The sequence below is a fragment of the Molossus molossus genome, unplaced genomic scaffold (assembly GCF_014108415.1).
Source record: "Molossus molossus isolate mMolMol1 unplaced genomic scaffold, mMolMol1.p scaffold_m16_p_2, whole genome shotgun sequence".
Classification (NCBI taxonomy): domain Eukaryota; kingdom Metazoa; phylum Chordata; class Mammalia; order Chiroptera; family Molossidae; genus Molossus; species Molossus molossus.
The window spans coordinates 111,990,065-112,002,334 of NW_023425355.1; the positions used below are offsets into that span (position 1 = coordinate 111,990,065).

The 12,270-nt window shown below is 38.8% G+C and overlaps 1 protein-coding gene across 1 annotated transcript; it reads left to right on the forward strand.

The window, feature by feature from the left end:
• Positions 1 to 11,400: 11,400 nt before the first annotated feature.
• PPP1R2C (PPP1R2C family member C) lies at positions 11,401 to 12,018 on the forward strand. The gene has a single exon (XM_036270133.1). It carries the CDS (start codon positions 11,401 to 11,403, stop codon positions 12,016 to 12,018), a length of 618 nt encoding a protein of 205 aa, XP_036126026.1.
• Positions 12,019 to 12,270: the final 252 nt, after the last annotated feature.

The window sequence follows — 12,270 nt, forward strand, 5'->3', positions numbered from 1 at the left end:
TGAAAAACTTGAACAGATGAATAACAACTAAAGAAATTTAAGATGTAATCAAGTATCTGTCAGCAAACAAAAGCCTGGGCCTGTACAGCTTCAAAAGGGAGTTTTACCGAATATTCAAAGAAGAATGAACACCCATTCTCCTCAAACTATTCCAAAAATTTCAAGAAGAAGAAAGAGTTCTAAACTCGTTTTATAAGGCCAGCATAATTCTAATTCCAAAACAATATAAAGGCACTGTAAAGAGGGAAAACCTCAAGCCATTCTCCCTGATGAACACACATGCCAAAATTCTTTTAAAAATGTTAGCAAATCAGATCCAGCAATACCTTAAAAAAAAAATCATTAACCATGACCAAGTGGGATTCATCCCAGGGATGCAAGGATGGTACAATATTTGTAAATCAATAAATGTGATACACCACATAAACAAAAAGAAAAACCATATGATCAAATCAATAGATGCTGAAAGCATTTGACAAAATCCAGCACTCGTTTTGTATAAAAACGCTCAGCAATGTGGAAATAGAGGTATTATATCTCGACATAATAAAAACCTACAGCCAACATCATACTCAATGGGCAAAAATTAAAAGCATTTTCTTTAAGAACAGAAATAAGACTGGGATGCCCATTTGTACCACTCTTATTTAACACAGTATTGGGCATCTTAGCCACAGCAATTAGACAAGAAAAAATTAAAAGGAATCCAAATTGGAAAGGAGGAGTAATACTATCATTATTTGCAGATGACATGGCATTATACATAGAAACCCTAAAGAGTCCATCAAAAATCTATTGGCAATGTAGCAGGATATAAAATTAAAATCAAGAAATTGACAGCATTATTATAGACCAATAATGAACTCACAAAGAGAGAAATAAAAAAAATCCCATTTAACATTGCAGAAAAAAACTTAAGATATCTAAGAATAAACTTAACCAAAGAAGTAAAGGACCTCTTGGCAGAAAACTATAAGGCATTAAAAAAAGAAATAGAGGAAGATAGAAAAATGTGGCAGCATATACCTTCTCCATGGATTGGAAGAATTAACATCATTAAACTGTCCATACTACCCAAAGTAATCTATATATTCAATGCAATCCCCATCAAAATACCAATGACATATTTCATAGAACTAGAACAAATACTTCAAAAGTTACTTTAGAATCAAAAGAAACCCCAAATAGCCACAGCAATCTTGACAAAAAGAAGAACAAAGTAGGAGGAATCACAATACTGGCTACCTGGTTATACTACAAAGCCATTGTAATCAAAACAGCCTGGTACTGGCACAAGAACAAGCTTCTTGATCAGTGGAACAGAACACAGAATCCAGGAATATACCCAAGATATTATGCTCAATTAATATTTGACAAAGGTGGCAAGAGCATACAATGGAGTAAAGACAACCTCTTTAATAAATGGTGTTGAGAATACTGGACAACTGCATGCAAAAAAATAAATGAAACTACACCACAAACTTACACCATACACAGGAATAAACTCAAAATAAATAAAATTCTTAAATGTGACTCATGAATCCTTAAAATTCCTAGAAATAAATGTAGGCCTCAAAATATTAGACTTCATACAAAGCAGAATTTTCGCTGATACAACACCTAAGGCAAGGGAAGCAAGGGAGAAAAATAATATATGGGACTACATCAAACTAAAACACTTCTGCATAGTGACAAAAACAACCATGAAAATGGAAAGGGATCCCACTGTATGGGAGAGCATAATTGCTAATCATACACCAGTTAATGGGTTAATTTCCAAAATATATAGAGTCCTCATATAACTCAACAAAAAGAAGACAACAAACCCAATTAAAAAATGAGCAGAGGAGAATGATGATAAGAAGATGGCTGTGGCAGGACCGGAGAGAGGTATGTGAGAGAATGAGGTAGTGTGTGAGAGAGTATGAGTGGACGTGAAGGTGTACAACCAAACCCCAGCACTACAGAGCAGAAGGTTCCTGTGCTGTGGACAGGAGCAGCCGGCCACCACAGTAAGCAGCTCTTCAGGGCGCTTCTCCCTGCAGCCCGGGGAAGTACTACTGTTTTGTAAGATCCCAGGTCTTCTCTGGGAAGAGGCAGTAAGAGCGGCTAGGGCCCAGCAGCCTGAGCCCACCAGTGCACCTGGCACCATCAGACCAGTGGACATTCTGTGTCAACACAGAGCAGTGCACAGTAGTGGAGCTCCCAAAGTGCCAGTCACAGAAGCCACAGACAACTAGGAGCCCAGCACCATTCCAGATAGTAGCAGCCCAATCAGATTCCAGATATACCACCCGCAACAGTGGCTGGAGAGCAGACATCCATCCCCAAGCAACAGAAGCACAGAGGAGCAGCTGAGACCCATCTCCAAAAACTACAACAGAAGCTGAGCAGGAGCACTCCCCAGCCACCAGCTGGGGGACCTGGGGCTCCAAAGAGGCCTGTGCGGTCCAGCAGCTCACAAAAGAAATGGAAAGCCTAAGCTCCAGAGGGACTGGTTCAATCCAACTGTGCCCCATGGGACCTGCAAGGTGAGGGGGCACCAAAGAGACCTCTGAGATCCAGTAACCCACAAGAGTGGTGGGAAGCCAGAGAATGAGAGTGGTTGGTGTGATCCAGCTGCCTGCCCGTGGACCTACAGGGTGTGGGGGCACCAGAGAGGCCTTTGCAACCTACCAGGGACTGTGTCATTTAGTTACCCACAGGACCTGCAGGGTGCTGAAGCACCAGAGAGGCCTGTGCGACTCAGCAGCCCATAACCTAGGGATAGAGACAGGTCCCCATAGAGACTGTGCGATCCAGTAATCCATGGGACCTGCATGGTGCAGGGGAAACAAAGAGGCCTGTGCAACACAGCTGCACACAAGATAGGCATAGAGGATGCGAAAATGGAGATGGAGTGAATGGAAGCTACATAGATGATCTTCCAGGACAAAAATGGAATTACAACTAAAATAAAGACAAATCTTTGGAAAAAAGCAACAGAAAAGCAGCAGGACAGGACCATATAACTAGGGTCTGATAGAATATGTGTAGGCACAAGAGAGTGGTGGGCTTGGAGCCCATGGACAGCAGCAGCTTTAGCTGTGAGCAGCGCCCTTGGGGAATAAAGACCAAGCCTGTTTCATAGCATATTGAGCTGGGATAAAGCCCTAAAATAGCCACAGCCACTCAACAGAGGCTATGGCAGACGGAGTGTAAACTGGGCTGGAACTCTGTATGAACAACTGGGATTTGAACGGCACTCAGAGTTTTTGCTGAGTTGCGGCTACAAAGGACAGTGGCCAGTGTGCTCCTTCCCCAAGCTGTGGAGAAAAGAAGTAGCCACCACCCTAGGATATTAAGCCTTTCCCAGGTGAGGTAAAGAAATGCAAATTTAGGGTCATTAACAACCAGCATTTATCCCACCCTCTGGAAAAGCTCTTATGTACAACACCAAGGTTACATTCCCAGGGACTAAAGAACTGAGACTACTAGTCTCCAGGAAAAAGCTAGAGTATAACTGAACCTTTCCTGTGCTTGCACATCTACCCAGAAAAGAAAGACTTGACAGTAGTGTTTAACGTGGGCCCAACCAGGCTCATCCAAACCCAGTAGAGGAAGCCACAAACAGCAGAACACCAACACCCACAGGGAAAACTTGGCAGGCTCCCAAACCACTGAGATAGCCAAAATGGTGAAACAAAGAAACAAATCCCAAATGAAAAACAAAAGAAATCTATCAAAGATGAGATCAATGAAATGCAGTTAAACAAATTATCAGAAGTGGAGTTCACAGCTATGATCTTGAGGAAGCTCAACAGCATGAGTAAGGACATCAGCACCATAAGTAAAGATATAGAAACATTGAAAACAAACCAAGTGGAAATGAAGAATGACATAGCAGAAATAAAGCACACATTGCAAGGACTGACCAGCAGAGTAGAGGAAGCTGAGGATCGAATCAGTAAATTAGAAGAGAGGGTAGAAAAAATCAAACAATAAGAAAACCAAAAGGAAAAAAACAATTTAAAAACGGGAAGACAGATTAAAAGAACTGTGGGACAACTGGAAATGTAATAACATTCACATCATAGCAGTTCCTGAAGAAGAAGAAAATGTGCAAGGGTTAGAGAAAATAATTGAAGAAATTGTGACAGAAAACTTTCCTTACTTGGTGAAGGAAGAAGGCAGACAAGTTCAAGAAGCACAGAAAGCCTCAAGTAAAAAGAACCCTAACAGGACCACACCAACACACATAGTAATTAAAATGCCAAAAATTAAAGACAAAGAGGGAATCCTAAATAAATAAGCAGCAAGAGAAGAGCAACAGGTTATCTACAATGGAAACCCCATAAGGCTCTCAGCTGACTTCTCAACATTGACACTGCAGGCCAGAAGGTAGTGGCATAAAGTAATCAAGGTTATTAAAAAGAAGGATCTGAATCCAAGACTACTCTATCCAGCAAGGCTATCATTCAAAATAGAAGGTCAAATAAAGAGCATCCCAGACAAAAAAAAAGGGGGGGAGTAAGAAAATATATTAACACCAAACCAGCACTGAAAGATATGCTAAAAGGACTGCTGTAATTGGTAGAAGAAATAGTAAGAAAAATATAACCATACTAAATAAAAATGGCTGTAAATAAGTACCTATCAATTATCACCTTCAATGTGAATGGCTTGAATACTTCTACAAAAAGACACAGAGTAGCTGAATGAATAAGAAACCATGACTCCTATAAATGTTGTTTACAAGAGACCCACCTCACAACAGGAGACTCACATAGGTTAAAAGTGAAGGGATAGAAAAAATCTTTCAAGAAAATGAAAATGAAAAAAAAAAAAAAAAAAACGCTGGGTAGCAATACTCATATCTGATAAAGTAGATTTCAAAATGAAGGCTATAAATAGAGACAAAGAAGGCCAGTACATAATATTGAAATGATCTATCAAACAGGAAGATATAACCTTGACAAACATATATGCACCCAATATAGGAGCACCGACAAAGAAGAAATCAACAGCAATACAATCATAGTAGGGTACCTTAGCATACCCCGACATCACTGGAAAGATGCTCCAGAAAAAAAATTAACAAGAAAACACAATCTCTAAATAAAGCACTAGATCAAATGGATTTAATAGATATCTTCAGAGAATTACACCCCAAAACTGCAGAATTCACATTCTTCTCAAGTGCACATGGGACATTGTCAAAGATAGACCACATGTTATGGCACAAACTAAGTCTCTACAAGTTCAAGAAGATTGAAAACATATCAAGAATCTTTTAAGATCACAATGGCATGCAACTAGAAATCAATTGAAACAAGAACATGAAAAGACATTGGAACACATGGCGGTTAATTAGGATGTTATTGAAAAATGAATGGGTTACCATGGAGATAAAGGAAGAAACTAAAAACTTCCTGGACACACACAAAAAAATGAAAACACAACAATCAAAATCTAGGGGAGGCAGCAAAAGCAGTTCTGAGAGGGAAGATCACAGCACTACAGGCCTACCTCAGGAAAAAAGAAAAATTTCTAATAGACTATCTAACTTCGCAACTTAAGAAACTAGAAACTAAACAAACAAAACAAACAAACAAAAATCCCAGAGCAAGTAGAAGGAAGAAAATAGTAAAGATCACAGCAGAAATAAATGACATGGAGACCGAAAAAAAATTTTTTTTCAAAGGATCAATGAAACAAAGAGCTGGTTTTTTGAAAAGATAAAAAGATTGATGGACCCTTAGCTAGACTCAAAGTAACTAAGTAAGAGAACCCAAATACACAAAATCAGAAATGAAAGAGGAGAAGTAACAATTGACACCACAGAAATACAAAAGATTGTTAACAACTACTATGAACAATTGTATGGCAACAAATTCGACAATCTAAGCAAAATGAACAAATTTCTAGAAACACATATTTTCCCAAACCTGGACCAAGAAGAGATAGAAAACTTGAACAGACCAATAACAACAGAAGAAATTGAAGATCTAATCAAGACTCTCCCAGAAAACAAAAGCTGAGGCCCGGATAGCTTCATGGGGAATTTTACCGAACATTCAAAGAACAAATACCCATTCTCCTCAAACTATTTTTAAAAATTCAAGAAGAAGGAAGACTTCCAAACTCGTTTTCCGAAGCCAGCATAATTTTAATTCCAAAACCAGAAAAAGACACAACAAAGAAAGAAAACTATAGGCCAATATCCCTGATGAACATAGCTACCAAAATCTTGAAGAAAATACTAGCAAATGGGAACCAGCAATACACCAAAAAAATTATTCACCATGACCAAGTGGGATTCATCCCAGGGATGCAAGGCTGGTAAAATATTCGCAAATCAATAAACGTGATACATCACATAAATAAAATGAAGAATAAAAACCACATGATCATATCAATGGATGCCGAAAAAGCCTTTGACAAAATCCAGCATCCATTTTTGATAAAAACGCTCAGCAATGTGGGAATAGAGGGATCATATCTAGACATAATAAAGGCCATATATGAATGAACTACAGCCAACGTCATACTCAATGGGGAAAAACTAAAAGTATTTCCCTTAAGAACAGGAAAAAGGCAAGGATGCCCACTTTATCCACTCTTATTTAACATAGTACTGGAAGTCTTAGCCACAGCAATCAGACAGGAAGAAAAAATAAATGGGATCCAAATTGAAAAGGAGGAAGTGAAACTGTCATTATTTGCAGATGACATGATACTATATGTAGAAACCCCCAAAAACTCCATCCAAAATTTACTAGACTTAATAAATGAATTTCGCAAAGTAGCAGAATACAAAATTAACGTCAAGAAATGGATGGCATTCTTATACATCAATAATGAACTCACAGAAAGAGAAACTAAGAAAACAATCCCACTCAACATCGCAGCAAAAAAATTAAGATACCTAGGAATAAACTTAACGACAGAAATAAAGGACCTATTCACAGAAAACTACAGGTCATTGAAAAAAGAAATAGAGGAAGATATAAAAAAGTGGAAGCACATACCCTGTTCATGGATTGGGAGAATTAACATCATTAAAATGTCCATATTACCCAAAGCAATCTATAGATTCAATGCAATCCCCATCAAAATACCAACGGCATACTTCACAGAATTAGAACAAGTACTTCAAAAGTTCAATTGGAACCAAAAAAGACCTCAAATAGCCACAGCAATCTGGAAAAGAAAGAAAAAAGTTGGAGGAATCACATTACCAGATTTCAGGTTATACTATAAAGCTACTGTAATCAAAACAGCCTGGTGCTGGCACAAGAACAGGCATATAGACCAGTGGAACAGAACAGAAAACCCAGAAATAGAACCAAGGCAATATGCTAAATTAATATTTGACAAAGGTGGCAAGAGCATACAGTGGAGTAAGGACAGCCTCTTTAATAAATGGTATTGGGAAAATTGGACAGCTACATGCAAAAAAATGAAACTAGACCATCAACTTATACCCTACACGACAATAAACTCAAAATGAATAAAATAATTAAATGTGACTTATGAATCCAAAAATTCCTATAAAAAAAACTGTAGGCAACAAAAATTCAGACATCATATGCAGTAGAATTTTCACTTATACATCCCCTAAGGCAACAGAAATAAAGAAGAAAGTGAACACATGGGACTACATCAAACTCAAAAGCTTCTGCACAGCGAAAGATACAATCATCAAAACGGAAAGGCTACCCACTGTATAGGAGAGCATAATTGCCAATGATATATTGGATAAGGGGTTAATTTCATATATATATATATATATATATATATATATATATATATATATATATACTGCTCATACAACTCAACAAAAGGAAGACAAAGAACCCAAATAAAAAATGGGCAGAAGAACTAAATAGATACCTCTCCAAACATGACATAAAAATGGCTAAGAGACATATGAAGAAATGCTCAACATCACTAATAATCAGAGAGATGCAAATTGAAACAACAATGAGGTATCACCTCACACCTGTCAGAATGGCCGCCATCAACAAATCATCCAACAAGTGTTGGCGAGGGTGTGGAGAAAAGGGGACTCTAATACACTGCTGGTGGGAATGCAGACTGGTGCAGCCACTATGGAAAGCAATATGGTGTTACCTCAAAAAATTAAAAATTGAACTTCCATTTGACACAGTTATTGCACTTCTAGCAATATACCCTAAGAATCCTGAAACACCAATCAGAAAGAATATATGTACTCCCATGTTCATAGCAGCACTATTTACAATAGCTAAGATCTGGAAACAGCCCAAGTGTCCATCAGTAGACGAATGGATAAAAAAGCAGTGGTACATATACACAACGGAGTACGACGCAGCTGTAAGAAAGAAAGATATCTCATCCTGTGAGACGACATGGAGGGACCTGGAAAGTATTATCCTAAGTGAAACAAGCCAAACAGAGAAAGACAAGTATCATATGATCTTACTTATTTTATGGAATATAATGAACATAACAGTCTGAGGAATGGGATAGTCCCAGGGACGTGGAAGTGGGGTACAGACTGACAATCCCCAGAAGAGGGTGTGGTGGGGGAGGGATAAGCCACAGAACTTATATGCATGTATGCATGAACAATGGACATGGACAACAAAGCTGGGGACAGGGCAGGGAGGGAGGGAGAGGGGGGAATCAGTAGGTGAAAAAGGAGAAATATCTGTAGCAAAATAAATTAATTAATTTAAATAAATAAATAAATAAATAAATAAATAAATATTCTCCTACAGAAAATATAGTGGATGAACACTAAATATTTGTTGAAATAAAGAGTTTATAGGCCTGTATCTAATTTCATATAATGTTTGATAGACTGGGAAAGTTTTAGTCAGCCTTGGTAGATGGTGTGTGTTTATGATGGAACCTCAGACATATATGCTCAGTCTCTGTCCTAGGTTAATAATAAATGAATTGTGTAAAGAGGAATATTGAAAAGACTGATGAACGTTCCTAACTTTTAGGCTTGTAGTAGTGTTGACCAAATTAAGAATTTTTAGTAGGATGACAAGAACTCAAAATTTGTTTTTTTTCATAGGGCAACTTTAAGCAGTTAATTAGCAAAAGGTATTTGAAAAGGGATTAATTTTAAATAATGTGTAAATGGAATCTGTAATATCTGGTGATTTTATGCTTTAAATGGCTTTATTTATAGCCCATGCAATAGATCACAAGCAGTGCTCCTGCCCTCACATATAAACTGCTATTGTGCTACTGAATAATAAGTTTCAGAATACTCAAGAACTACTAGATCGCTGACTGATTACATGTTGAGAAGCTTGTACATTCAGATCACAGTATGTAGGGGTGGGTGCTGTGTACACACAAAAGCAAAATCCCAATACACTGGAATCAGCATCTCCCTTAACATTCTGTTTAGAGCTAAACATGCACAGGCCCACTATGCCTACCAGCCAGAAAGACAAATTGTATTTGCTCTGGTCTGTATTGCCATTCAGTTAGGCTTTTCAAAAGGGTGGCCTGGACTATTTCTGAATAATGAAGGTTGTTTCTATTTCCCTCACATACTGGAGGTTTTTTCTTGTAGCCTTGAATATCAGCTTTTGAAAGCCCTCACTACACAATACAGCTTTTTTTCAAAGAGTATAGTACTAGGAAATTCTTTTTCTGAAATGAATAACAGTTTTAAAATGACTAGAGTTCTTGAATTTAGTAGGACTTTGGAGAATACAGGACAACTTGAACTTAAGGTGCTTAAGACCCTTGTAAAAGTTTTATGGTTCTTTCATGCTTTTGCTTTTCTGTTCTAAAATGCAGAAAGACCTTGAGGGAGAGAAGGGGAAGCAAAATGTTATCAGAATGGAAAAGAAAAAATCTTATGAATGCTACCTGGAGGGGAAAATGTGAAACTGGATCTTAATTTCCTTTTTGTTTTTTAGAAGAATGTCACTGCCTGTGAAATATTAGGCCTGTGAAGGACAAAATGTTCCAACATCACTCCTGTAACAGCCCCAAATTCCATATGTGAGCTGCTTTTCCCAGATGACTCATTGGACAAATTTTATGTAACTATAAAGGCTCTAGACCCCCCTTTTCTTCAGTCGCACTTCTCACTCAGTCAGTTCCCTATCTTCTATCATTTATTGTTAATTCAATAAATATTTTTGTAATACCTTCTATGTGCCAGGTCCAGCATCATGTTGTGAAGATACAAAGCTGGATATAATGGTAAGCAAAACAGACCTCTTAGAGCTTACCACCTAATGTACAAAGATAATATAATTGCAAGAACTCTGGGTGCTGCCAAGGAGAATAAGATAGGTCACAAAAGCACAGGAAGGACTATCTATTTGGGGATCAGAAAACAGGCCCCTGTAAGGCAGTAATGGTAGTCCTGAAATATGAAGGGGCATTCCAGACTGTGGGAAGACACTAGAAAAAGACTCTGTGACATGAAGAAAGGTGACTGCTCCTAGAACAGAAAGGCCAGAACAGAAAATTAGAGGGAGGTTGGGAGAATTAGAAGTGATGCTCCAACAGATAGTGGAGCTGCTTTTTGGCCTCTTCTGGATTTTCATACCTATGTTAAAGAAAATTGGCAGCCAGCAGATGGTTAAAAGAGAAATCTTACAAGATTTGATGAGTATTTTTAAAGGACCACTCAGGATGGAGGGTGGATAAGAAGTTGGATGTCATCAGGAGGGGTTATGAGGGGCCTAGTTCTAAGGCTGTGGCTGTAGTCCCCACAAGAGATAATGGGGACTTGAAACAAAGTGGTGGCAGAAGGGAGAGAATTGGAGAGTTTCTTGAAATATTTATGCCAGTACCTGAGGGCTGGATTGGAGAGTGAACAATATGAAGGCACAGACATTGATGCCCAGGTTCCCAGATGGTATATGTGTCTAAAGATGGGTCATTAACTGAGATGAAGGCAGAGCAGGAGAGGGATCAAGGTGTTGGGTATGTGTAGGTGAGAATAAAAGGAGTTGTGGGTGGCAACAGAAGGGAGGAGGAGAAGTTAACTGCCTTCTAATTGCAATGCCACCAATATTTCCAACCAAAGTATTGACTCTGAAATGGTTGACAGTGACCCACACAAAGAAACACAGTTTACATAGCTTCCCCATATGCAGGCAGTCTACGTAGAAATTCACAAAACAGTGCTTCCCTATTTCTTGTGGAACTTATGGGTATTTCCTATCTTACATCCTAAAAAAAATAAAAGGCAGGTGTCAGTATGGGCTGCGAGGCGGTGACGTTGACAATGACTGCCGCAGCACTGTGGTATCCTTTGTGACGCTAGAGGAGTGAAGTGGCTAGGGCCTTGGAGACCTGGTCAAAACAAACCTCGCTTCAGTATCAGCTTGAAGCGCTACAGGCGGCTGCAGCGGCCCAACTCTCGGAGCAGGGACCCCTTCACCCCCCAGCATGGCTACTTCCAGCAGCTCACAGAGGCCCATCAAGGGGATCCTGAAAAACAAAGGCTCCACAGCTTCCTCATTTGTGGCCTCTGGCCAGCAGTCTGGAGGACCTAATCATGTACAGATAAGAAAGTCTAAGAAGTGGGACGAGTCAAATATCCGCGCCACATGCCGCTCTGCATACAGAGACTATGATTTAATGAACACAAATGAGCCCAGCACTCCCCACGTCAGGATCCAAGATGGTAAAGAAGATACAGTGTGTGATTTAGAAACAAAAGATCTGACCAGAGACATCTTAGGTAAGAAATTAGCCGCCAATGATACCTCTGAGCCGAACTGTCAGATGGGGGAGCCAGAGAGCAAGGGGGTACACAGTAGCAAAATATTACTGGACAAAATAGAAAGACAGCGGCAGTTCGAATTGAGAAGGAAGTTGCATTACAACGAAGGACTGAATATCAAATTAGGTAGAGAATTAATTGCGAAAGACCTCCAATGTGAAGAAATAGATGATGAAAAGGAAGAAATCCCACCTGTTACCAATGAAGAGAAGACTGCGGCAGAACCAGAGGAGGGTGGTCCTGCAAGTGATGAACAGAAAACTCAGGCATGCTACGTGTAGAAAACATTTGTCCATACTCCAACTGTTGTCAAACTCTGTTAGTATAATAGACTACTTCTAGTTGTGTAGAACTGTACTTCCAGTACTGAAATACTATCAGTTAAATTGTACTGTAATAACAAAACAGTAAACTTAGAAAATAAATTAAATGGAAAATGCCTGCTTAATATTCTCATGTCTGGTACTTTTGCACAAATAGAAATCCTGACATCAGTCCAAAACCACATTACTTTTATAAAATATGTTTAATAT

Excerpts from the sequence above, each read along its gene's own strand:
- PPP1R2C (XM_036270133.1), top strand. The coding sequence starts at position 11,401 with ATGGCTACTTCCAGCAGCTCACAGAGGCCCATCAAGGGGATCCTGAAA.